This window comes from Sturnira hondurensis, unplaced genomic scaffold (assembly GCF_014824575.4).
Source record: "Sturnira hondurensis isolate 20B ecotype Veracruz unplaced genomic scaffold, ASM1482457v3 Scaffold0013515, whole genome shotgun sequence".
NCBI classification, from domain to species: Eukaryota; Metazoa; Chordata; class Mammalia; order Chiroptera; family Phyllostomidae; genus Sturnira; species Sturnira hondurensis.
The window spans coordinates 6500326-6528025 of record NW_028086146.1 but is presented as its reverse complement, the minus strand read 5'-3'; the positions used below and the strand labels follow the sequence as shown (position 1 = coordinate 6528025).

General features: G+C 42.4%; 1 protein-coding gene across 2 annotated transcripts in view; it reads left to right on the top strand.

Moving 5' to 3' along the window:
• CARM1 (coactivator associated arginine methyltransferase 1) overlaps nt 1-27700 on the top strand; it is a 228072-nt gene that overhangs the window by 127634 nt on the left and 72738 nt on the right. For both annotated transcript variants that reach the window (XM_037061748.1, XM_037061749.1), the window contains exon 5: nt 6337-6447. In XM_037061748.1, the coding sequence (XP_036917643.1) occupies nt 6337-6447 (111 nt within the window). The remainder of the gene's footprint in view (nt 1-6336; nt 6448-27700) is intronic.

The following is a 27700-nucleotide window of genomic DNA, read 5'->3' as shown; positions in this document are numbered from 1 at the left end:
CAATGTGGAGGATGTGTTCCTGCGCACATTATAGACTTGTCACCACAAGTGAATAAGTTAATGCCTATGAACTACTAAACAGGCATAGCACACAATACATATAAAACAAATAGTGCCCAATTATTTTATTTTACTCTATTATCCAAAGATTATTTTGTTCCACACTTTCATAAGGATCTGGATATTCCTTATTAGCTTTAAGCTAGTAAACCCAATTAAATAGCTTTGAACCCGCTTGGAACCTTTTTGGCCCTGTCCAAACATTTTGCAGGATTTCTTTGCCCAGGAAACAACAAGAGCATGTAATTAAAATCATCTGTACAAGTGAAATGATGATCCTAATGTTGAAAATTTTTAAACTTCACTTACAAATAAATTCATTTTGGCCACTGATTCATGGACCAGTTGTTGACTTTTCCCTATTAGTCCTGGCATGGATTTTGCACCATTTTCTGGCATTCCCCCACGTAAGCCCCAAATTAATCACATCTGCAGTTACTGCCTGTGCATCCAGGGGCAGCTGAGGATGAATTCTCTCTCTAGAGGAACATTGTGCACAGAACTCACTGGATTGTAATATGATAAATGGCAATGTCAAAAGTAAGTTATACTTTGAAGGATGCTTAAGATCCCTAAATTGGCATCAATGTGCTATGCTGGTGGAAGGTGCTTTCTCAGGGAGGAAACAGATTTGCACCGTATTTTCTAGACCGTGACTCTGCTCCCCATTTGGGGAACTGAAACACGATATTGTTTATTAGTTTGTTCAACAAAGATTTAGTGGGTATCTCTCCTATGTGTCAGACCCCACATTATATCATAGATTCAATAGTGAGAGACAGTTGGTGGTCTATCCCTTAATAAAACTCACAATCCAGGGGAGGACGCCGATATTAATCAAGTAATCAGTCATTGAATGAAGAGGATGACTGTGGTGAGTGTTATGAAGGAAGAGTATAAGGAAGTGGTGATAAGGAAGCACAAGCAGGAGGACTTGCCCTGGGAGAGGAGCAAAGATTAGGAAAGTCTTCCCTGATGAGGAACTGTCTGGGGTCTGAAGGATGAGTTGGTATACCAGCCAGGGGGCCTGCAAGGAGAGAGGTAGTACCTGACACGGTGGTTTAGAAAAATTAAATAATGGGACTATTTACACAGATGTGGGCAGAGGTAAGGGAACGAACATAGGGTGGTGAGACACTGTGGCACTAGCAAGAGTGGGTATCTGTTACCACCATTAGGCCTAAAGGGGCAAAGGGTGGGGGTGGTTACTGGGAACCTGAGGGAATGGTCGTAGCTCTAAGAGATGAAGGCCCAGCAAGAGCTGTGGCTTTTCTGGGGTACAACCACAAAGGAAGGAAGAAGCCGGGAGAATAAATCATCTGACCTCACTGTCCTCCTTCCTTCTGACCTGTTGTCTTTTCTGGACTGATCCCAACTGGAGTCCAATGGCAGGGAGTCCAGTGGTGCAGTCTGTGTAGGTCACACAGACTCTTGATGAAGAGCAGGATGGAGAAGAGTAGAGAAGAGGTTTAGTGGAATGAATTGAAGAAATCTAGACAATGGGCATTGAGTAGGTAAAAATTTTTTAAATCACCATAGTCTGATATCATAGTATAGTGGGGAGCACCCCAGGCAAAGGGAACACCATGCAGTAGGGTCCTGTGTCAGGAAGGAGCACAGAACCTTCCCAGATGGCCACTGTCAGGGCAGAAGGCTGCCTCAGATCATTAGAGGAGGAACCCAAGGGTCATGCTTGGCTGAGAGTCAAGGAGGAAGGGCAGAGATCAGGAAGAGAGCCAGGGTAGAAAGTGTGAGGTCAGCGAAGGGACTTGAAGGCCAAGAAATAAGAAATAGGCCAGGAAGCAGAAGAGAAGGTTGGAGGAAACCATTCAAGATATAGGGCAAGGGCATCCCAAGCACATCCTCTTTGAGTGCTAGCTTTGGGATGCAAGAACACCCCCAGAGTCCAAATGGCTGGCAAAACTTATAAGCCTTTTCCGTAGGCATTTCAAGGTAATCTTGGAAGTAGGAAACTGCCATATTGAGCCATCCCATTCAATCATTTAGTCAACAGATATTTATTAATGCTTATGTTTCCCAGTGCACTGGGTGTTAAGAGAGCAATGATGTGATTCTTGTCTTTGAAGAGCTCGAAGGCTAAGTGGGGAAGATAAACATTGTAAAGAAATATTTGCCATATCCTATTATAAGTGCTACTGAAGAGCTACGTCCCAGATGTGAGAGAGTGCAGCGTAGACTGACTGGGGATGTGAGGTAAAGCACCCCTGAGATGTGATGTCTGAGCTGGGTCTTCAGGTCTCCAGGTAGAAAAAATGAGAAGTATTTGTCCAAGCGGAATGTATTTATCAGTGTATGCCAGATACTAAAACAAATGATTCCTAAACCTCAGTGGTTTAACATAATAAAGTTTAAGTCTTGCTCACTCCATGTCCAATGTGTTCTGAGTAGCTCTTCCCAAAGTGTTGATGCAGGGATTCAGGCTTTTTTCAAATCCAACACGTGATTTCCAATGCCCAGCAGAGAGCCTGAGGAAGGTTCCCAAAACCATCAACCACCTTAGCCCAGATGTGACAGTCATCAGTTCCCCTCACATTCCATTGGCCAGAACTAGTCACATGGCCATATGTAGATGCATATGGGGTGGGGCATGTAGTCCCAGCTGGGCAACCACATCCCGACAACTCTAAGAGAGCATGAAGCTATTGGTGGGCTGTTAGCTGCCTTTACCATGGGGGATTGCAGGTACAGGAGCCTAGAATCAGCAAAAGGGATGCAACTGCTGAGCCCAGAGAGCATGGGGAGGAAGGAAGAAGAGATTACCAAAAAAAGAGGCCAAAAAAGTCAGTCATCGCTGGATTACTCAGGCCCAAGGATGACACCAAAGAAACCTGGGCTGCCTTCTGCAGCTGCATGGAACCACTGGAGGTGGTTACTCAGGGCATGGTATGGTTAGGTTTACATATCTTCACAGTTGGCGTGTGTGTGTGTGTGTGTGTGTGTGTGTGTGTGTGTGTGTCTGCGTCTGCCTGCCTCTCCCCTACACAAAAAGCGAGCCATGATGGTGCAGATTGTTGACCACTGGTTTCTCATTCCATCTCTGTCACTTACCAGCCTTGTTGCCTTGGGCTGAAAACAGTGTCTCCAAGGGTCAGTTTCCTTATCAACAAATGAGGACTCAACTGTGTGCTCTCTATCCCAGGAGGCATGAGGATCAAACAGATAGTGTCAGTGGAACGTCCTTTGGAAACTGGAAACTGCTTTACAGTTTCAGGGGGATTTTATTACTCTTTCACCTCTGCCGGAAGGGAGATATTTTTCCCTAGAGCGAGAATGTATAACATCATGTCTGCCAAGGTCCTCACACATACCCAGTTCTGTGATGGTCTACCACCGGTACAATAAAAAATGGGCTCAATATAATCTTCTGTGAGGACAAGAAAATATATCTAGAGGTAGCTCCAAGGCTTCCTTTGATGTCATGCAAGAAAGTGTCACACAATTTTCTGTGCTCATGTTCCCTTACCTCCCAGTCTTAGAAACACCAGCTGAAAAGGGCTGAGGTGGTATATTTCCATTCAAGCCTTAATGCTTGCTTTGGTCATTGATTTTTCACCAGAGAATTTACTCTCAGCCTTCCACAGCTTTGCTTTTGTTACTGCATGGCTTACGTAGAGAAGGCAAGATGTCCCTCCCCCTCTTGACCCTCTCCCACCAGCCCTAGACTGAACATTCATTTATTAACTTTTTAAATATACACACAGGTTGGAAGTAGCTGGCCTCATCTGGATAATACTAGCAAAAGATCAGATTCTTTTTCAGGCCTTATACCTTGAAAAAGGTTCTGAAAAAGACAAACAAATAAGGTTAATTTGGCTTGAAATTAGATAGATGTAAGGTATTTGGAAATTGCCTCAGTTTATAATTTTTCACCTGTAGAAAACATCTAAGCCTATCAAAGCATCTTTCTACCTAATGAACTAATTTGCCAAGAGCTGAACCATACCAGGGTCCCTCCCATCTCTGACCCTTTTCTCTTTTACCCCATTCCCTTTCTCCTATGTCTCTGGCCTGGTGGTAAAAAATTTCTTTGGTTTTTAGTCTGTAGGCCCAAGAGACCTGAAAAACAGCTGCTCTAAGACGTGCCTCATGATACCCAAATGAAAGGGACCAAGAGCCCCGTTCAACCATTCTAGGGCACCGTCACCAGACCAAGCAGGTGAAATATCTGCCATCTCTTAATTTTATATCCATGTTTTGTATTGAACGTGGAATCTGAGGAGTTATATTTTTAATTGAAGAAGGTTCTGGAGAGGTTTTTCTGGATGCATCTTTTTTGATAATCATGGACTATGACCTCCAATTTAATAGCTTCCACTCCCTAAAAGGCACTCACAGGTGTTCTTGCAGCGGACCAGGCTCATGTGGAGACAGTGCGTTTCCTACGGGGGACGAGGAGACGTGGATATTGGTATTGCTAGACGTATAGACAGCCTGAGAGCAAATTCCAGAGACTGGGCGACATTTAAATTGGTAATGCTCATTATTACCCAAACACTAGGAAACCATATGGAATACAGTGACAGCTCTAGAATTAATATAAGCGAGCACTGTGAACCCGTTACTAACAGCATATTCTCTTAAAATAATGGCGCATGATCTGTGTCCGCACAGTGTGGGGTTGCAGTTAACACACACATGCACACGTACACACACCCTCTTGAGATTTCCTAATTTCTGGAAAATTTTTCCTGCTATCAAAATAAAAAAACAACAACTAAGTTTTCCTACAAAAAGTAGTATTTTGTCTCATTGTCAAACATTGCCTAATGGTATTCTGTGTTAAAATGTCATATTTACATTTTTAATATTGGTAAAACAATTCCTGCATTGAAATCCTTAACATCAAATCCTTATTAAGCTAATTAATGATGCTCTTTAGCAAATAGATTCTTTTTGCAAATGTAGAAGGCTTAAGGGAAGTAAGTATAAAGAGCCTCACATGTCACTAAAGCTAGTCCTTTGAACTATCAGGCCTCAGGGGGACCACCTTTGTGCTGGTCTTCTTGGTTGTCTTCACCATTTGGGTTCCCATCCTTACAAACAGTTTGGAGAAAAGCAAATGAGGTAACTAACTGCTCAGTAGATTAGGTCATTCATTACTTCTACTGTGAAATACTTTGTAAGCTAATTATTTTATGCTAGCATAAGTATCTACATTCGTTACAAAATGCCAATCAATAAACAAGCTAAAAAAGAAAAGCATGTCATATATATACAGATGAATTTAAGTAAGTGGTGTATGGTTTTATGGAACATGAGCTTGGAAGGCAGAAGTACACAGATTCAACTCTTAGCTCCTGTACTTTCCACTAGGTGACCTTGGGCTGGTTGTTCAGTGTCTCTGATTTTCAGTTTCATTTGTCTATAAAGTAGACATCATAATGCTATCTACTCCTATGTTTATTGTAAGGAATTACAGCCAAACTAAATGGCTTGCTCAAAGCTAGTTGTAGAAGATGCTAAGAATAGCAGTTTCTAATGAGACAAAAGGACAATAACCTGAAATTTCGATGGTCAGACAAGGCCGTGGCTTCCGCCGTGTTCGGCAGTAGGGACCCAGTATGTGCTCTGCACCTCTTGCCTGTCAGCATGTAGGTCCAAGTGCTGGGCCTTTTGTGCCAGCGAATCATGGTTTTCTTGACTTTAGTCCCGGGTCTGAACACAGAGAAGGGAAAAGTTTCTGTAGATCCCATCTGTCCACCGCCTTGATGGCCTGCACATAAACCTCCCCAAGTTTGTGGATGGGGCCTGGGAAAAAACAGACACCTCACTTTGGAATTTTTAAAGATGTTATTTTCAGTTATTTCTGAAAATTTTATATATATGTATAAAATTTATAATGATACATATAATTCTAAAAATTATTGAGATGGCATTCACTTTGTTCGTGGACTGATTTGGCAAGCAAGCCCATTCATGTCACTCTGCTTTCCTTGGCCCTAACCATCCTAAAAGCAACCCATGCTACAAGAAAACATATAGCAGTGATTTGAAAAACACCAATTATGTGCCACATTCTTCGTATATACTTCATATTACTTAATCCCTGCAGCAAACCTTAAGAAGTGGATATTAACAACCCTGTTTAACATGAGAGAAAGAGGAGTCTCTCAGAGATTCCTGACTTGGCTGAGACCACTTGTAAATGTCAAAGCCAGCGTGAAGTCTGAGCCCAGTGCTCAAGGTTGGCGTAGTGCCAACAGCCAAGCGCCTGTCTGTGTTTTCACCCTGTTTTGCATTCTCCTTTCCTTCCAGGTCGTTCTAGATGTTGGTTGTGGATCAGGAATTTTGTCGTTCTTTGCTGTGCAGGCTGGAGCTAGGAGGGTCTACGCAGTTGAAGCCAGCTCCGTGGCCCAATATGCCGAGGTGAGTGGTGTTTTTGCAGCGGCTCCTCACTAGGTCTTCAGTAAGCTCAGGGGACTTCATGACAGACTCTTCCAAGTATGTAGATTAGAAGAACATTTTTTATACCAGTTTGATTTTTTTTCCTATTAAGATGTTATGAAACTCATTGTACTAATTAATAGGAAAACAATTATTTTAAAAATTTCATGAATTTGAAACTGACACCACTTTCTTTCTCCCCATTGACCAGGTTACAGGTGGGCCTGAGGGAGATGAATGTTTTCTTACCTTTAATGACCTACCAAGGGGAGGAGCCAGACCTCCCTGGAGCTAGGTGAAATTTTTATCTTAAGTGCTGTCCGGACAAGTAGCTGCACCACTCACTTTAAGTTGTACTCTTGCTTTCAGGGCCTAGTGCCACATGGTTGAGCACAGACACCTGTCTGTGCTTCGAGGAGCTGTTTCGGATTTTTGGTTCTAACTGGAGGACAGGGAGATGCTTTGTTTTACACATAGTGTTCAGTACAAAATATGTACAAAGAGAGAATAAGTCCCAGTCAGGAGTCGGGTAATAATGGATTGTGGTAGCGTTTGGATACAATAGTTAACCCAATCAGACTGCCGTGTTTGGATGTGTATGTACTCAGGTGAACAGGGTGGTGGGTTTGTCATTCACACGGGAAGGAGGCCTAGGTTTTAATGAAGGTTAGTCTGACAGAGAGAGGAAAGCTGGGCTTCTGCTTCTGTTGAACCACTGGTAGCTCTGAGTGATGTTTGGTTTGGATTGAGGAAACAGGGGGAGACTGAGGCAAGTAGCCCAGTAGGTGTGCTGGAAGGAAGGACCGCCTGGGCCTTATGGCTGGCATGTCATTACCCTCATTTTCCTTCTTCCAACAAGTCTTGGATTGAAGTTCCTTTTGGTCACTTGCTTCTTCAACAATTTTTAAAAGCCATTTTTATTAAATAGTGGGTGTACACAAAAGAAGATTTGTTAAAATATGTGCTGTGTAAGGAATAACAATACAATAAATGTGTGCACACACTTCTTCTAAGAAACAGGTCATTGGTACTTTCAGGAAAGGTCCATGTGTCTCTTCCTGATCAGTTCTCCTTTCTGCCCTAAAGAGAGGGCAGAAAATCCTATTTTGAATTTGTGTTTATCATTTTTTGTTCCTTATAGTTTTACCATATATATTTTCTGTCCCTAAAAACAAACCCTTATGAACGTTCTGAAAGTGGAATCATAATATGTGTTCTTCTGCAGTTGGCTTTTTTTAAACCCAACATTATGTTCTTGAGGTTCACTTTGTTGATGCATACAGCTGTTCTTCATTCATCTTAGATGCAGGACAGCGCTATGTTGTATGAAATGCTGCAAGCGGTAGGTTCCCTGTGCGGCTGGCAGACTTTAGACGGCTTCCATTGTAAAAGTGTTGTTATTACAAATCCACTTGCATGTCCTCCCCACTGTCTGTTTGCTGGAGTTTCTCAGCACACACGCAGCAGCACAATTGGTGGATCATGGGGAGGGCTTGCCTTCAGGTCTGCTCCATTATGTGAAATTGTTTTCCAGAGCGGTTGTACCAATTTTCCCTCCCTCTAGAAGTAAATGAGAATGCCATTGTTACGCAACTTTGTTAGCACTTGATATTGTCAGGCTTTGGGTTTTGCTGATCTGTATTTGTGACAGGATATTGGTGGTTTTAATTTGTACTCCTGCTTACTAATGACTGAGCATCTGGGCAAAGTGTTTTGCCCATTTCTCCTGGAAATGCCTGTTTAAGTTTTTTTTACAACTTTTCTTTTGAATTGTTTTCCTAGTCTGAATTTATTTGTAGGAATGATTTCTGTATTTGGATATTAATCCTGTTTAGTTTTTTTAAAATATATTTTTAAAGATTTTATTTATTTATCTTTACGGGGGAACAGAAGGAGAGAGGGAGAGAAACATCAATGTATGGTTGCCTTTTGTGCGTCCCCTGCTGGGAGTTGGCCTGCAGGGAACTGGCCTGCAACCCAGGCATGTGCCCTGACTGGGAATCGAACCGCGATCGTCTGATTCACAGGCCCGCGCTCAATCCACTGAGCTACACCAGCCAGGGCAAATCCTGTTTAGTTTTACATGTGAAAAATATCCTCTCCCAGTTCGTGCCTCTTTTCTTTTTCTCTGTGTTCCTAGGAAACTATAAAAATGGAATTCTAAATAAAAGAGAAGAGGAGAATATAAACTTATATAGAGATAACCCCACAGATAAAAATGTCTCCTAGATCTTAATGGATCTTAAATGCATTCTAAAAGACGAGGAGTCAAACAAGGAACTTTGTCTCAGGTGCTCCTTATTCTTTTATCACATCTGCGTTCTGTTTGCTGGGGAATATGGGAGAAACAATATGATTACGGTCAATTCTGTATTCAGAGAGCTTCTGTTCTAGTAAAATCTGATCTTATTGTCTCATATCAGATGTTTCCTGCTCCCCACCCCCAAAAAGAGTGGCATAATTTAGGGATTTTCTTTTTTGCATATAGTCTGTTTTCTCATACAGATTCATGTGGTTTGGGACACATTAGATATTTATTTTAAAACTATAAAAATCTAATACTCTTGACTGTATAAGGGAAGAGAGGAAGAAGTTAACCAGAGGCGTTCTTGCGTTCCCTAGCCATTATCCTGTCTCCATCCCCAGCACACACTCGCAGTAATCACCAGCACACCATGGGAAGAGCCGTGCTGGAACTGTCTGTGTGATTGGTTTCCCCTGGAGCATCCACATTCTGATTAAACACATCTGCAGGATCGTGCAGAGTGGGGCTCCCCTCCTGGACACTTTTACCCGGGGTGTGGTCGCTGTACAATTGTAAAGGCCTCTAGCAGGAAGCCAAGACGGAGAAGAAAAGAGAACTAACATGCATTTAAAACTTAAAAGTATTTAAAACTTCTTAAACTATGACACTACCTAAAACTTGGGTATAAGTTCCAACTTACAGATAAGTTGTAAAAACAATATTTCAAAGGCTACCCAAATTCTCTTCACCTGTCTCCACCTGTTGTTCACATGGTACCCCACCTGCTTTATCACTCGCTCTTGCTCCCCTGTCACCACACACACACATGCATATATTTCCATATGTGTGAGTAGTGAGAGAGGCATACACACATTTTCTCACCAGTCAGTTGTATACAGTACAACCCTTTATTCCTAAACAGTCCAGTGTGTGTGTCCTAAGAATGAGGCTACTCTCTTATGTAACCAAAAAAGAACCTATTTTAAGGTGAAAAAGAAGCTGTACAATGACTTGTCCACCAATCAAAAGGTGTCGGGGAGACCCCAGCGTGAGCAGAGAGACTATCGCTGCAGGCGCGGAGGCGAGAAGACCCGATATCTAACTGCTTGTGTAGTATTTCCAGAAAGACTTGGTTTCTTAAAGCTTTAAAAATCAATGCCCGGATGAATTCCAAAGCACCACAGTGTGGTTTTGTCTTTGGTTGTAGCTTCTGTAGAGGATGTTTGTGTTGCTGTGTCTTTTCTGTGTACAGATGGGGGCGGGTTGGGGGCAGGGCAGCTTTCCAAATACTGCGGGGGCTGCAAGGCAGCCCTGAAATTCTGGCTGGTAAGTTTCTTTTGCCCAGGAGGCCTTCCCTGGATGTAGCCCCAAGGACAGGCTAGTTAAAAATGCATTCAGAACCAAGGATGATTACAGTCTCCTCAAAGTGTGAATTTAATGACAGCCCAGCCCCTCCTGATGAAAACCGTGGCCTGCGCCATGCTCCTTGCTGCTGCCGTGGGCGTGGGCGTCGTGAGATGCCCCCTGAGGGCTAAGGCCCTTCTGTACCAGCTCTTGGTTTCTGCATCTCACACTGACACTCGTCTGTGCGATTTGTGGGTGGCGAAATGCGAGTGTGAACAGCCCACAAAAGAGATTCGCTCTCAGAATAGGCTCTTACAGCCGCTCAGCATACAGTGCATGGTGCTCCTTCCGACCTTTTCATTATTTGGTAATTGAAGCAGCAGACATTTAATTCTTCCCTCTGGAGTCTTCATTAAATTGCTCGGAAAAGATAAAATTGCAACAAGAAAGAAAAATGTACAAATTTAACTACCATCGCCTGTCCCTGGATCCTTCTTCTTCTCACGGGAGGCTCCTGGGCTTTAAGTAAACAGAATAGTTTCAAATTGTGTTGAATTCAATTTCAGTTGCATTTGGGGGCCCAGCCAGATTTGGGAAGGGCCAGCCCTCAGATGACAAGATGTTGTGAATGAGTCTTTGTCTGGAGGGCATGCAATTTCAGTCAGTTTTTGCAAAATGGTCATGAACTTGCCCAGCTACAGCCATGTGCTCTCACCCATGGCCCCATCTGACATTTCTGAGTCAGTAATAAGAGATCATTCTCGTCCAAGGAACAGGGCAGAACAAAAGGTCTTCCACGGGCCCCAGCTGGTAGACTGCCCGTGTCAAAATGGCAGCTATCTCCTGCCCTTTTTCTCTTTTTCCTGTGTGTGAAGCACAGAGCTAAAGCCCCAGAGTATACAGACCAAATGGGGGGGGGGGGATTAATGAAACTTACATACACATACAGGCACGGAGGGGGTACTCCTCAACTTACAGATGTACCTGAGTGCATGTTGCATCTCCCCATCTAGAAGATAAACTCCTCAGAGAGCCGGGAAAATGAAAGAGTAGGAGGGTGAGCAATCATGAGTAGATTTATGCGTTGTAATCAGCTTAAACTGACAGCAAAACTCTCTGGCACTTAGATTTAACAATGTTCATAATCATTTTGGGGCTAATTAGGCTGTACTCATACACAGCTCCTATATATGCCTCATTAGGATGATTTTTGAGGAGTCAGATCGAGTACTTCTGGGTTGTGGGAGAAGTAGAGGCAAGTGGAATTGGGTCTAATGTGACACTGCCTTTCTGGACCCACTGGGTTCGTAATCGAGGGGTGACTGTCCACTGTAAGAGCCACTAGACACAGGTGGCTATATATATATATATATATATGTATATACATACACATATATATATATATACATATATATATATATATAAATTTTAAAAGCCGTCAATTAGACCCACTGGCCATATGTCAAATTCTCAGTACCCACAAATAGTTAATGGCTACCAGCCCAGGCAGTGCAGGTATGGAACACAGAACACGTCCCTCATTGCAGAACGGTCTCATGGGCAGCACCAACAGAGAGAACGCAGATGGCCAAACTTCACTTTGCTGACATACAGTGTCCAGGCTGACGGCTGTGTTCACGGCCAGGTGCTGGCAGCCACAGCCAGGTCGGGTCTGGCTTGCCGGTAGGTGAGGCCGAACTCCCAGCCCCTCTTGCTGTGGACATTGTTTATCCTTTCCTTATTGATGTGTAAGATCCAAGATCTGTCATAGAGTATGTTCCCCAGGAAACAGACTCTAATACAGAGACTTGCATGCAGGAAGTTTAATGCAGAGGGCTCTCAGAAGCCTGCCCTGGGCGGGAGTGAATGAGCAAGACAGGACTGGGCAGAAGAAGGAGCTGAGCCACAATAGAGTAGTAATAAAGGGCTCAGCCCACCCCACGGGGAGTTCTTGAGCTGGGGAAACCCTTCTGAGTTGAGCCACTTTAAGGCAAGTGTCTATATGTTTTACATTTTTTGACATGTGCCTCCCTCAGGAAGGGATGTGACTTTGGTAAGGTGGCGCTCTTGGGCTGAGGGAAGTTTCTAGAACAAAGCTGAGAACCATCATGTGCCGACATTCCCAGGAGCTGGGAGAACAAGTGCCTCGATCCTGAGGGAAGTGTGTTACTGGCTGATTTTTCCAGTGAAGGAAGATTTGGTATGGTGTGTCACTGCAAGTTCAAGATTTAGGACTCTAACCTTGGGCTACTGACAGGAAACTGATGGAGAATAAAGGTAAAGGTAATTATAGTAAGTCAAGGGGGAGAGTTGAAGTGATGGAACACAGGAGATGATACTGAAAGTGTAGGCGAAGCCACGGGGTGATTGTTATGTGTGCTTTTGGTTGAGCAGAAACTTCCTAGAAACTAAGTACCTCAATGTTCTCTGTATAATTCTAAGCCTGAGAGGACACAGGACACTTCTAAGACATCTCTTCCCTCAAGTAGTTTAGAACCCAGTTGGGTTTCAAACAAGTGAAATCCTTGACATAAGACAGTGAGTGCCAAGTGCAAGTGAGAGGCAGAGGTAAGCAGTGTCGTGGCAAGGAGCAGCTGCCGTTGGCTGGGCGGGTTTGGGAAGCCTCGGATTAACCATGGGACTTGAACTGAATGCTGAAGGATGAGAAGAAGTGAGATGCTCTTTTCATTTTTCACCTCTTACTGCCAACAATGAGATTTTTGAAAACCTCAGGTTTTCTCATGGGTCTTCATGGGGTTTCTCACCTTAAATGTGTTGACAGTCTCTGCACAGATGCTTTGAAGCCTAATGTTTAGAAAGGCATGTCTAATTTTTCATCTTGAATGCTAGAAAGAGCATAACCATTCAAGTTTTCTAATATCAATTTGTTCTGATTTCAACTCTTTGAGCTGGGATTTTCCTCCAGTTTCTTTAGTGTCTACAGTAGCTAACTTCCACTTCCTTCTCTCTCAATCATAGACACCAAATGCCTGAGTCAGAAAAGTCCACCCAGCTCATCAGTACCTTTTATATTTACACTGACAATGAAGTTTGAAGACGGTGATGAGTACTCTGTTCAGGGAACAATAATACACATTTTTTCATAACTGAAGTTCTACGGTTTAAGATGCATCTCCACATCTATAAACACATGAATCTTAAGCATCTGTGAGGTGCTTGGAGTAGATGACATTGTCCCCGTATTGCAGACAAGGGGGAACTTCAGAGCAGTGACATTACGAAGAGGGGACATGGCCTGTGAGATACGAGGCCTCACTGCCACTTCCTCTGGAACATGCAGGTGAGCGGGGACTAGTGGTTCCTTTGGAGGCGAGGATCACAGTGTTTGACTACAAGCTGAAGCATTTAGCCCTGTAGGTGCACCGTCTAGGATCCAGGAGAAAAACTATCTTGCTCTTAAGAAACCTACTGTGAAATATGTTAACAGGCAGACAGATCTGCCATATAAGAAGTAATTTCCCTTCTTTGGAAAAGTCAGCTAGTAACACATGTAATAACAGAGAAGCAGTTTAAGATAGTCCACATGAAATGCCCTAAAACCCCACCCAAGAAATAAGAACCCTTTCTATAGCCGGATAGGTGATTGACAGGGATGGACGACAACTTGGGAGAGAATAGCCATGCCTCTTCTCACTCAACACTCACTTCCTGTAGGGTAGGCCCTAAATATCTTTGCGAGGATTAGAATTGAGGATGCGAGTTCAGACACCATGCAGTTGTATTGATTCACAGCATAATGGCCTTGACAAGTGTATTAGTTTCCTACCGATGCTATAACAAAGTAACACAAACTTAGTGATTTAATACAAATTTGTTACCTTACAGTTGGGAGGTAAGAAATCTGAAATTGGTCTAGTAAAATTAAATCAAGGTGTCAAAAAACTGTGTTCTTTCTGGAGGCTCTAGGGGAGAATTTGTTCCTTTTGTTTATTCGCCTTTAGGGGATGCCCAGACTTCTTGGCTAGTGACTGCATCACTCTGACTTCTGTTTCCATCATCACATTTTTTATCACTCATCCGTCTGCCTCCCTCTCATGAGATCCATATGATTATATTGGGTCCACCAGGATAATCCAGGATAATTTCAGCATCCTTAATTTAATCACACCTTCAAAATCCTTTTGCTGTATAAGACAACATATTCACAGTCTCCAGGGATGAGGACGTGGAGATCTTTGGGGGTTCATCATTCTGTCTACATTGTAGATTATAATAGTCCCTCATGAACATAGTCTGAGGATTAAATAAGAAAATCCATAGCCCTGGCTGGTGTAGCTCAGTGGATTGAGCGCGGGCCTGTGAACCGCACGATCACGGTTCGATTCCCAGTCAGGGCACATGCCTGGGTTGCGGGCCAGTTCCCAGCAGGGGACTCATGAGAGGCAACCATACATTGATGTTTCTCTCCTTCTCTCCTTCCTTTCCTCTCTAATGATAAATAAATAAAATCTTAAAAAAAAGAAAAGAAAATCCATAAAAAATTGGCACAGTGCCTGACACTACCTAGTGTTATTATTGTCACTGAGGTTATGATCAGTATAGTTCTGGGGCCTCATTTTACCTCTGTGGGAATGTGCTGAACAGATATCAGGGAAGTGGAGGTCACCAGGTGACAGCAGAAACATGGGGTCAGTCATAGTACATTTTTTCAAGAGCGTGTTGTTCAAATTGCATTTTACATTGTTCTTTATTACCTTTTTTTAATGAAACAAAACATTACAAGATGCAGAGCTTCTGCACAGGTCTCAACTCTTCTCAAGGGTCCTGCAGACTGGGCAGGGCAGTGTGTCGAGCAGCCTCTGATACTCAGTTTGCAGAAGAAATTCATAGCTATTCTCGAGTCCTTTCCCTAGTAGGTTCTTCCCTTGCTCACCTAAATCTACCAAGTTCTCCTCAGGTGGCCTCGGTGTTGGTGACTCTTGGGGGAGAACACAACTTTGGCCTCAGAGAATAACACAGCAGCTCTCAAACAAGGAGGCATCAGGATCCCTTTCTGGGTTTCTGTGACACAGTTTCTGATTCCGTAGCGGTGGGATATGGACTGAGAATTTGCATTTCTAATAAGTTTGGGTGATGCTGATGCTTTTGATCAGGGGACTGCACTCTGAGGACCACTGGAATTATATAACATCAGAAATGAGAGTTCCGATCAGGATGAAGGCATAGGTGGAAATACTGTACCTCCTCCCACAACCAAACTTAAGGACAACAAAGATTTGGAAACAAAAACACAACCAGAACAGATAGAAAATTGAACTGTACCGAAGTCCGACAACAACGAACCATTAATCCAGACTGGTAAGGGGGATGGAGTCGGTGGCCAGTGGAGAGGGGTCGCAGCAGGAAAAGAGGTGGCCGGCAGACCTGGGCACGGGGAGGAAACGAGCACACCCAGTGAGGCACGCAAGGTGGTTGGCTGACTGCGGACACACTTTCATGTGAAGATAAACCAGGCAAAAATAGTCAGTGAGACAGACCCAGGGCCCCAGCGACAGGAAATAAAGCCTAAAAGCGCTGACTGGAAAAACTTGCAGGGGTTGAGGTGCCGGGAGAGGCTCCCAGCCTCACAGGAGAGTTTGTTGGAGAGACGCACAGGGTCCTAAAACGTACACAAGCCCACCCACCTGGGAACCAGCACCAGAAGGACCCGATTTGCTTGTGGGAAGTGGCAGAGGGGGCCAAAATATGAGAGAGAGAGGATAAAATGCCATTGTTACCTCTCTGACCCCACCCCCACATACAACATCACAACCCAGAGACTGGGTCACCCCCCCTTCAGTGAACACCTAAGGCTCCTCCCCTCACTACATAACAGGCATGACCAGACCAAAAAATTATGGCTCAAACAGAAGAACAAATCAAAGCCCCAGAGCCAATACTTTTAAGCAACCAAGAGATAGCCAGCCTATCAGATGCGCAGTTCAAAATACTGGTGATCAGGATGCTCACAGAACTGGTTGATTTGGGTTGCAAATTAGATGGAAAAATGAAGGCAATGCTAAGTGAAATGAAGGAAAATGCACAGGGAACCGATAGTGATGGAAAGAAAACTGGGACTCGAATCAATGGAGTGGACCAGAAGGAAGAAAGAACAACCAAACAGAAAAGAATGAAGAAACAAGAATTCAAAAAAAATGAGGAGAGGCTTAGGAACTTCCAGGACATCTTTAAACATTCTAACATTTGAATTATAGGGGTACCACCAAGGGAAGAGGAACAGCAACGAGTGGAAAACTTGTTTGAACAAATAATAAAGGAGAACTTCCCCAGTCTGGCAAAGCAAATAGACTTCCAGGAAGTCCAGGAAGCTCAGAGAGTCCCAGAGAAGGTGGACCCAAGGAGGAACACACCAAGACACATCATAACTACATTAGCCAAGATTACAGTGAAGGAGAGAATTCTAGAAGCAGCAAGAGATAAGGGGACAGTCACCTACAAAGGAGTTCCCATCAGACTGTCAGCTGATTTCTCAAAAGAGACCTTACAGACAAGAAGGGGCTGGAAAGAAGTATTCCAAGTCATGAAAGGCAAGGACCTCCATCCAAGATTGCTCTATCCAGCAAAGCTTTCATTTAGAATGGAAGGGCAGATAAAGTGCTTTTCAGATAAGATCAAATTCAAGGAGTTCATCATCACCAAGCCCTTATTCTATGAAATGTTAAAAAGACTTATCTAAGAAAAAGAAGATAAAAATATGAATAGTGAAAGGACAGTAAACTCCCAGTTATTAACAACCACACCTAAAACAAAAGCAAACTAAGAGGACAGCTAAAGCAGGAGTGGAGCCACAGAAATGGAGATCACATGGAAGGTTAGCAGCAGGGGAGTGGAAGGAAGAGAAGGGGGGAGAAGGTACAGAGAATAAGTAGCATAGATGGATAGATGGTAGGGAGAAAATAGATGGGGGGGCAAGAGTAGTGTGGGAAATGTAGAAGCTAAAGAACTTATGACCCATGGACATGAACTAAAGGAGGGGAATGTGGGTGGGAGGGGGTATGCAGGGTGGAGGGGAATGAAGGGGGGAATGGGACAACTGTAATGTCATAATCAATAAAATACATTTTTTAAAAAAGAAATGAAACAGCCCTGAAAGGGAGTATCCACAATGTTTTCGGAAGATGCACCGAAGAAACCTTTCAGGGGCTGAAGGAGAGAAAGGAGTTTGCACAGCAGCGTTGAGCCTGCCTGCCCCAAACCCCCGGAAATGAGAGCAGTATCACCATTTTAAAGCTTGATTGAGGTATAATTTATATTTAAAACCTGTGAACCTTTAATGTATATGTATTGAAGAGTTTGGACATATAAATACACCATGAAACTATCACTACAACCAAGGTACTAACCGTATCTATCACCTCCCAAAATTTCCTTGACTTTTTATGCTTTTGTTTGTATGTTTGTTTTTTTTAATAAGAACTCTCCTAACATGTTTCCAAGTATAAAATACTGCATCGTTTATTACAGATGCTATGTTGTACAGACGACCTTTAGGACTCATTCCTCTTGTATAACGAAAGTGTCATGCCTGTGACAAACAGTTCTCCACTCTCCAGTCTCCTGGCCCCTGCCACCCAACATTCTATGCTGTCTCTGTGAGTTTGACTGTTTTAGAGACTTCATGTAAAGGGAATCATGCAGTATTTATTCTTCTGTGATTAGCTTACTTCATTGAGCATTATGTCTACATTCATGTCACGAAGGCTGAATAATATTCTGTTGTGTGTATATACTGTATCTTCTGTATCAGCATCTTGGCTGTTGTGAATAATGCTGCAATGATCATAGGGAAACAGTTATCTCTTAAATCCTGATTTCACTTCTTTTGGATATATACTTGGAATTGCTGGTTCCTGTGGTAGTTCTATTTTTAATTTTTGTTGGAAATCCATGCTGTTTTCCACAGTGGATGCACCATTCTCTGTTTCTACCAGCAGTTCATCAGGGCTCCAATTACTCCAAATCCTCACCAACACTTGTACCTTTCTGCTGTTTTCTTTTTGGAAATAGCCATCCCAACAAGTGTGAGGTGATATCTCATTCTGGTTTTGATCTATAATGTTTTCCTGATGGTTGGAAGAGCAACACCCTTTTTATCTGTTTTACTTATTGGGCTTCTGAATCAACTTTTCTTTGAAGAAGGGTCTGGAAGCCAAAGCAACAACAACAGCAACCACAGTAAAACCCCTTCTGAAACTGGTGTCCAATCTCTTCAGTTTACAGAGGTGACTTAGAGGAGGTAAGGGATTTGCCCAAATCCACAGTTGTCTTTCACCTGAGGGGTGTTGTCCTCACTTCCAACACTGATGTGTATGTCATCTCGATATTTAAATCATATTCAAGCAACTCCTTAGCTCGCCTTGCAGCTTCCAAAATCTGCTGTCCTTAACTGAAAACCTTAGCTCACAGCCACTCGCCTTCCTGTTCCTCTCCTTTCGGCAGCAGCCCCAGTGTGCACAGCAGTTTTGGGCCCCTACTTTAGGGCCAATTTGATTCTGGGCATTAAAAGAGAAAAGCAGCATGTTTGCAGAAAGTGCTTATTGACCTAAAGCATTTTTCTGCCCTGGAAGCTACACATTTTAGGGGAATTGTGATTAGGCCACACATTTTCCTGGCAAGCCGAGCAGGGAAGTTGACACAGTCTGTAATTTAAATCCCCCTAAATAAGAAAGCCATCGTGTGGACTCTCCCAGGGAATGAAGCAGAAAAGCATTCAGATGCTTGATTACTAATCATTGCTAACAGTGTCTTGATGCCTTAGAACTCAATAAATTTGCTTCACATTCACCACCCCCCCACAACCCCACTTCACTTTTCTTAGCCAGTTCCAGGTAACTTAAGCGTCTGGCCCTCTAGGAGGCCCCCACAAGAGTGAAAAAAAAAACAAGATCAGTGTTTGGCCATGTGAGATTCTTCAAGACCAGACCAACGGCTGAAGAGCCAAAAATTCACTCTGATCAACAAGTTGGCTTCCCCACACAATGCGTAGTAATCATTTTGACTCCTTATTTTCCACAGAATTGATGAATCCACTTTCGCTCTGAGCAAATGATACAGCTGTCGTGTAACCTCAGATTGGTGTCCAATCTTGCTCTTTTCATCTACTGTCGCTGAGGAAATGACAACTGGTTCTGCCACCCGGGTTACTTTTTAATGATCTGAAAGACTGCAAGGAGCCAGCATTTCTTTTGTGCATTTCCTCATTCAACAACCTAATAGCTGTCTGAAAAGAGCTTTCTTGAAAAGCAAGGAAAGTTTGCTCCTCTCAGGCAGAAGCGGTAATCCTGCACGATTCTCTGATTAAACTCTCACACTGTGCATATTACTGGGCATCTGACCTGCTTGAAATGGACTTACTGCTGAGGTTCCTCAGTATCTGCACTGCTGCTTTCCTGCCAACACACCGCAAAATGACAGATGAGTATCCCACACTTTAGAGTGAATGGCAAGTAAAGTGCCCGAGAAACCGCTGGGGCCCAGCCACCTCCTGGGGCAGTGCTGGAAGGGGGAGTGCGTTTTTCTCCAGGGTCACCCTCTGTGCAAATGAACTTTAATCACAGGTGAAACCAAAGCTAGCGCCATGGGTGATCCAGTGCTGGAGCGAAAACATGCAGCACGGTCTCCCCTCCACACCAGCAAACCGGCAGCCTCTGCTACCAGGTACCAAACTTAGAGGTGAAAGCAGGAAATGCTTCTTTTTCCTTTATGAATTCTTATTAAAAAACGGAATATTTTAAACCTCAAAACCTCCATAATGTATCTAAGAAAGCAACTTCCTAGGCTTTGGAGTGGCCAGGGCCTATGGCAGGGACCGGATCATTACTGTGTATAGGTATCTGCGAGGGTCTGGTTGCGTATCGTGACTGGTGAACATTTTTAGCAATCCTGTCAACATGCACATGTGAATTTGTTTGAAAGTGATTGTATGTACTACTGTACGCACACATTATGTATATTATAAACATACTCCAAAGTGAATGTGCTGAAATACTGCTATACAAGGTCTGTCCAGAAAAAGTCCAGCTGTCGTTACTGTAATGGGAACAGGTTGTGCAACATCAATGTGACCTGGCAGACAAGGAGAGTGGACTGGAATGCGCATGTGTGAATAATGATGATGTCACTGTACCTAGTCATTGGGGGTTGAGTGAGTGTGTGTACTGTGTGGTGGTTGTGTTCAAAATGACTAAACAAGTAGAACAATGAATCTACATCAAATTTTGTGTTAAGCTTGACCATTCCTCTGTAGAAACTATTTGGATGATTCAGAAGGCTTTCAGGGACAATGTAATGAGAGCAGCACAAATAAAAGTGTGGCACAAATGCTTCAAAAGATGGTCAAGAATCCATCAAAAGTGATCTAGGTTCTGGAAGGCCAGCAACGAGCAGAACACCTGAGAATGTGGAATGTGTAGAGGCCACAATCAACAAAGATCAGTGACTGACAGTGGGAGAACTGGAGTCTGATCTGGGGATTCCAAAATCTACTGTGTCCAAGATTTTGACTCAGGATCTTCGCATAAAACATGTCATGGCAAAATTTGTTCCATGGCTTCTGCTACCAGAGCAGAAGGAACATTGGGCTGCAGTTGCTTGATGACCTGAGTCAAACCGCTACCAATGAACCAGATTTCCTCAAGAAGCTCATAACCAGAGATGCCCTGTGGGTCTACTCGTATGGCTATGATCTGAAAACGAAGGCCCAGTCATCCCAGTGGAAGTCGCCTGTTCTCCATGCCCAAAGAAGTCATGGCACAGTCACAGCAAGATAAAGATCATGTTAACTGTGTTTTTGATTGAGAAGGTATTGTCCATCACGAGTACACTGCTCCAGACCAAACAACTAAGAAGTACTACCTCAGTGTTCTTCATCAGTTGAGAGATGTAATTCCAATTAAAATGGCCATAGCTACGGGTAACTGGTGACTGGCAGCTGAATCACAACAACGTGCCTGCTCATGCATCACATTTTGTGCCGAGATTTTTGGCAAAACATCAAATCACCCAGGTGACTCAGCCCCCCTACAGCCCAGATTTGGTGCCCTGCAACTGGTGTCCTTTGACTTTTCCCAGAACCAAAATCACCTTTGAAAGGGAAGAAATTTCAGAATGTTGATGAGGTTCAGGAAAATACGATGCGGCAGCTGATGACAGTTTCAACAAAGGATTTTGCAGTGTTTTTGAGCAGTGGGAAGATGCTGGGAGAACTGTGAGGTCCCCTGGTGCCTGATTTGAAGGGGACGGTGGCTTCATTGTCCTGTGTGCAGTGTTTCTTGTATGTTGTATCTGATTCAGGAAATGTCTCTTTTTCATATTACATGGGTGGATATTTTATAGACAGACCTCATACACCCCAAAATAACTAAAACCTAAAAGGCTGACAAAAAAAGCCTCATACATTGCTGGCGGGGATAAAATATGACACAAGGAGTTTCGAAAACAGTTGGGCCATTTCTCACAATATTAAAAATGCACTTTGCCTATAACCCAACAATATTCCACTCCTTGGCATTTACCTAAGGGAAATGAAAACACCAGTTTGCCTGCCTTCCAGAAGGTAGATGTCTACCTGATCTCTACCTGCAACCCAAATGGCCATCAACAGATGAAAGGACAAACCAATTGTATATCCAAACAGTAGAATACTATTAAGCAATAAAAGTGAATAAACTACATATGCCCATAACTGTGGATGAATCACAAAAACATTATGTTAAGTAAAAACCCAGATACAAAAGAGCATATAAATTTATTTATATGAAATTCTAAAATAGGAAAAACTAATCCCTGTTGACAGAAAGCCAATCAGTGGTTGTCTGAGGCTGGGTGGTAGTAAGTGGGCTACAGGGGTCTTTTCTGTAAAGAGGCATGAAGGAAATTCGGGGGTAATAGATAGTTTCTATATCTTGATTGTGGTGATGGTTATATGGGTATGTATATTTATTAAAATACACTAAACATTTTAAATGAGTGTATTTCATTACATATAAATTATTCAACAAACATTGAGTAAACATGCTTTTTATTTCTTTATTTTTTTTTAATCCTCACCCAAGGACTTACTTATTGATCTTAGAGAGGAAGGGAGGGAGAGAGAGAAGGAGAGAAACATCAATGCCAAAAACATGGATCAGTTGCCTCGTCGTGTAGGTGCCATGACCAGGGATCAAACCCATAACCTAGACCTGTGCCCTGACTGGGAATGGACACAGCGACCTTTTGGTTTACAGGATGACCCTCCAATCAACTGGGCCACACTGACCAGGGCTAGACATGCTTATTAAAACAAAAGTCAACTTCTGTTCACTTTTGTAGTCTTGTCTGTGCAAGAAGGGGCACCCAGAAAAAAAACTGAAATAATAATCTGGAGGGCAGGCCCCTTTTAATACAGGCCTCCCCTGCTAGCTCGGTGTTCTAGGAACCCATCTGTATCAGTGCAACAGCTGGCGTTGTGCGAGGCTATGTCTGGCTTCAGTGAATTTTTTTGGAAGATTCTTTCACCTCATTTTTCCAATTCCTGGTGGGTGATTTACGAGCGCACCTGCCTATACCACACTGAGTGTTCAGCAGTTTTTGACCAAAAACAGCCTGACACCTGTGCCCCACCCTCCCTGTTCACCTGATCTCACTCCAAGTGATTTGTTTTTCTGGATGAGAAAAGTCCTCAAAGGGAAAAAGTTTTGCCGATGTGGGAGAGGTGAAACCAAAAATGGCAAAAGCACTAAAAGGCACCAAAATCGATTAGTTCAAAAACTGTTTTGATCAGTGGAAAAAATTCTCGGTAGGTGTATTGCATCAAGTAGAGAGTACTTTCAAGGTGCCTGAAGTTTAAACATGTAAGAGTAAATACACATTTTTAAAATAAATAGCCCTGGCTGGTGTAGCTCAGTGGATTGAGCACGGGCCTGCGAATCAGAGGATCGCGGTTCGATTCCCAGTCAGGGCACATGTCTGGGTTGCAGGCCAGTTCCCGGCAGGGGACACACGATACATTGTGTGTCCTCGGCAGAGGCAACCATACATTGATATTTCTCTCCCTCTCTCCTTCCCTTCCCCTCTAAAGATAAATAAATAAAATATTAAATAAATAAATAATCTGCAGGCTTTTTTCGGTTACCCCTCATATAGGAAGCAGAAATAAAATAATGAAAAAGGAAAGAATGAAATAAATATGAAAATCAATAATATTTTAAAGTATACATAGTTCATTAATGGCACACAAAAACGTATAGAATTATGTGATTTAAGATATTTAGTATTTGGAGATGATGAGATTTGAGGGTCTGGTTCTGTGTTAGATTTATTCTGATACTTGGTTATGAGGGATTTTGCCACTGGAGTGAAGACATTAAAAAATATGTAAATTCAAATGGAAGAAAGGCAAAATTGGTTGAGCTAAATAAATCGCAATACTAATTTTTTAACCAATCTATGAAATTAGTTAATATATTTCTCTTTTTTTCTCTCGTCAATCAGAAAGTCTTACTAATTAGAAGGTGTTGCATGTTTACAATTTTAAGAATGGGTTTTTAATTATTAAAATTCTTTATTTGAAAGAATTAGAAAATTATGTTTCCAAGTTTTTGAAATTTTGCAGATATGAGACACTTTATGTCATTTTCAGAAATAAAATCATGTATCAATGAAATATCCCAAACAACCATTTCACAATGTTCTTTCCATAGCAGGAGTTTAAAAAAAAAAAGCCACTTCTCAAACTGTTTTACCTACAATCTTATCTGCATAAGATTATCCTGCCTCTGATCTAAAGAATGTTGTATTTAAAATTCTGAGATAGTAATCTCCATAAATTACCTGTCACTGTGAGGAACACGGGGATGGGAGACTCAACCTAGCCTGTTGAGCTGCAAACTTGTTTTTCCAGGCAAATCAGATCTGAATTTAACATGGATTCCTATTGACTATATGGGAGCAGCCAAAAGTCATTTCTATTTTAATGCAGAAGGCATTAGATAATTTGTGAAGTAAATTCGTCTCCCTAATTATGTTGGTTTACACTGACTGTAACATGAGTGCGGCTTGTATCTCTGGGCATTTAATGCATTGACCTTCAGAAAAGGTGCTCAGAAGGGAGACAGCAATACGCATGGTTTTAATAACGGCTGTGGATACCCTAGAAAGTGTATAATTCATGTAAGGATAATGAAAGACCTTTCAGTTCAAAAAAAAAAAAAAGAAAAGAAAAGAAAAGAAAACTAGTATGTCTCTCATTCATTACTAAAAGTCATCTTTACTTTGGAAGGGCAAATTGAGTTTAATGTTTTCAAAGTGCTTGCTAGATAGAGTAATTCTGACAACTACTTGTCATCACAGAAAATTTTATCAAATTACAACTCTTGTCTTTAACAGGAAAATTTCATGATTCATCTGTAAGTGAGCCAACCCCTCCAAATACTTTGCTATGAAATAACCAGTGAAAGCTCATTGCTGTAAAGATTTTTGAGGACATTCCCAAGTTATTACAAATTTGTAAACAGTGTATTGCTTCTTAGAGGCCTTTTAAAAACATATAAAGTGTTCATATTGATGACATCCCATAGCGCCATTTTAAGGTAACTGCTTGTCCGTAATACCTTGCTGATGTGTGATGCTGTGAATGAGTTTCACGCGTGGGACTATCTCTGAAATGTTCTCTTTATATGCATTTTAGAAATTCCTACCAATGTAAGTAACTTCCATGGGTGGCACACAACTTCCCATGAAACACTGATATTGTTAGAGATCACAAATCTTCTCCAGTATCTTGCTTCAGCTTCAGCTGGCCCTGAGAAAATCAGTTGTTCTGGTATCATTCAAACAGAATCTGAAATAGAGCATCTCATACTAGGAACATTCGCATGTGATACAAAATGGAGGTAGCAAACCTTCTATCTATCATGTTGTTTTTTTCTGAATGGTTTCTTAAAATTATCAATAGTTTTCTCTGCATCATCAATAATATTTGCTAGTAGGTGCATGCATATTAGTGTTTTGCTGTACTATTTCCATGTATTACTTCAGTCATTTCTACCACAGCAGAAAGAACAAGTATTTCTCATTGATAAGTGGCTTTTATCCTTTGTTATTATGCAAGGAACCTCAAAAGTGGTTTATAAAGAGAGAAATTTGGGGAAACTTTATGCAGAACTAGGCTGCATAATGCATACCTTTAAACAGGGCTCCACATTTGTTTTTTAAAGTTTGGCTTCCTATCTCAGATGGTAATCTGTTTAGATGTGTAACCAGTCTGCATACTTTGCGCTAGCACTGTATGTAACCTTGAGCCGAGCTTTGTGGTGAATGATGTGTGGTGTAAATATATATTTCAATAAGTTTTCTTAGTAATTTTGAATTTTGAGAGCTGTCTTATGTGAATTAAATACCTGTGCTTTTTGTATCAGAATGACCCTGACAAGAGCTTATAGCCAGAGGGTCAGGTCTGCTGTTTTCTTGTTTGCTTGTTTTTTTTTATGTTAGGACTATGTGGACGTCTCTTGGATGCTTTGGAACCCGAAAGAGGGTGATAGGGTGCTAAGTAAGAAGCAAACCTCAATTTTCTCCCCTCCCCCACACCTTTGCTGCCAGGCATGTGACTGGCAATAGCATGTGATTGCTAAGAGTGTAGGCTCTGGAATTGGTGTCTGGGTGAAAGCCTGGCAGTTCCCTTTTACGAGGTGTATGGTCTTGCACAGGCAACTTGTACTTTCTACATTCCTCATCTGTAAAATAGGGATATGAATAGTATATCTGATTATCAACTCCTTTCCCTCTTTGTCTATATATTGGGTTGGCATAAGAAGTTCACTTTTATTCTGTAAGATGGCTCTGGTAGCACTTAGTTGTCTTTAATTTCATTTGAAACAATTTTGTTAGATTGTATTATGACAACTGTCATATCAGCATGCATTTAAGAGAAGCTTATCAAAGTTGGTGAACTTCTGTGTGGCTGTTTTGATATTAAAGATGAAAGAAAATACACAGCATTTTCAGCATATTATGCTTTATTATTTCAAGAAAGGTAAAAATGCAACTGACAGACACAAAAAAGATTTGTACAATGTATGGAGAAGGTGCTGTGACTGACTGAATATGTCAAAAGTGGTTTGCAGAGTTTTGTGGTAGAGATTTCTTGCTGGGTGAAGCCCCATGGTCAGGTACACCAGTTGATAAGGATCAAATCAAGACATTAATTGAGAATAATCATCTTCAGAATATCCAAATCAGTGAAATTATTGATAAATATGAAAAAAGGTGTCTTTTATGGAAAAAAACACACGAGCTTTTTGGCCAACCCAAAATAACATGTCTACCTTCAAAATCTAGGATCCATCCACCCTTCCAGGCAAAGCTATCTTTTACTGAGACTAGCAGAGTAGTGTCCTAATTCACCTTCTTGCTTCTACCCTTGGCCCTCCTATTCTGTTTTCCATGTAGCAGACAGAGAAATTCTTTAAAGGTATGAGTCAGAACCTGGCACTTGTCCACTGAAACTTCCCAGTAGCTTCCCACTCCACTCAGAGTTAAATCCACAGTCTGTGACGTGCCCTGCAAGACCATTCACCCTGGCCTCCCACTCTCTCCATGACCACACTTTTCTCTGGGGTTCGCCCTCAGTCTGCTCAAGCCTCTCCAGCCTTGTCCCTTTTCTCAAAAAGAGAAGGTGCACTTCTGCCTTGTGGCCTTGGTTCTGGGTGTTCTCAGGCAGTCACCGGGCTGGCACTCACTCCATTGAGTTCTCTTCATTGTTATCTTAAAACAGAGGTCGTCCCTGATCACTCAGTCTGAATGACCCTTTTGGGTCATTTCCTATTATTTCACCCTGCTTTATGTTTACCGATGGCACTCCGATAGTTAACATTTCAAATCAATAACCTGTTTGTCTGCTACCACTAGTCCCATGGTTCTCAGCCTGGGCTGATTTTACCTTCAGGAGGACATCTGGCAATGTCTGGAGACATTTTTCATTGTCACACTGGTGGTAAGGTCTAGAAGTCAGAAATGCTGCTAAGCACCTAAAATATCCAGAAGAGACCCTGACATAACAAAAAATTACCTGGCCCGAAATGTCAATATGTGTTGCTGAGGAAAGAAACCTTGCTGTAGACTGTAAGTGGCATGAGTACAGGGACCTGGTCTGTTGTCTCCATGGTCCTCAGTGTTTACAACCAGCCTGGCACACAGGAGGTGCATAATCCATGTCTAATGAGTAAATGAATGCAAGTGAGTGTGCGGTAAAGCATTCGGCATAGTGTGTGCAAGAGGAGCCATTCCCTTCCACAGTGAACAGGTGTTCATTGAGCTTGACAGTCTGCCAGGCACTGTGCTAACTTCTGATGGTGTGACAGTGGGCAGTGTAGTGGGGAGCAAGACATCCTAGGGCCCCGCTCTCTTTAAGGTGGCCTTTATGTGGACATGGATGTTAGCCATTTTTGTTATGGTTGTCATTGTTTATTTTTTAATTTAAGTTTTTTAGAGGAAGGGAGAGAGGGAGGCAGGGAGGGAAACATCAGTGCAAAAGAAACATCAATCAGTTGCCTCCCAAACACACCCCGTCGGAAAACTGAACTTGCAACCTAGGCATGTGCCCTGACCCGGAATTGAACCCACAGCCTTTTGGTTTATGTGACA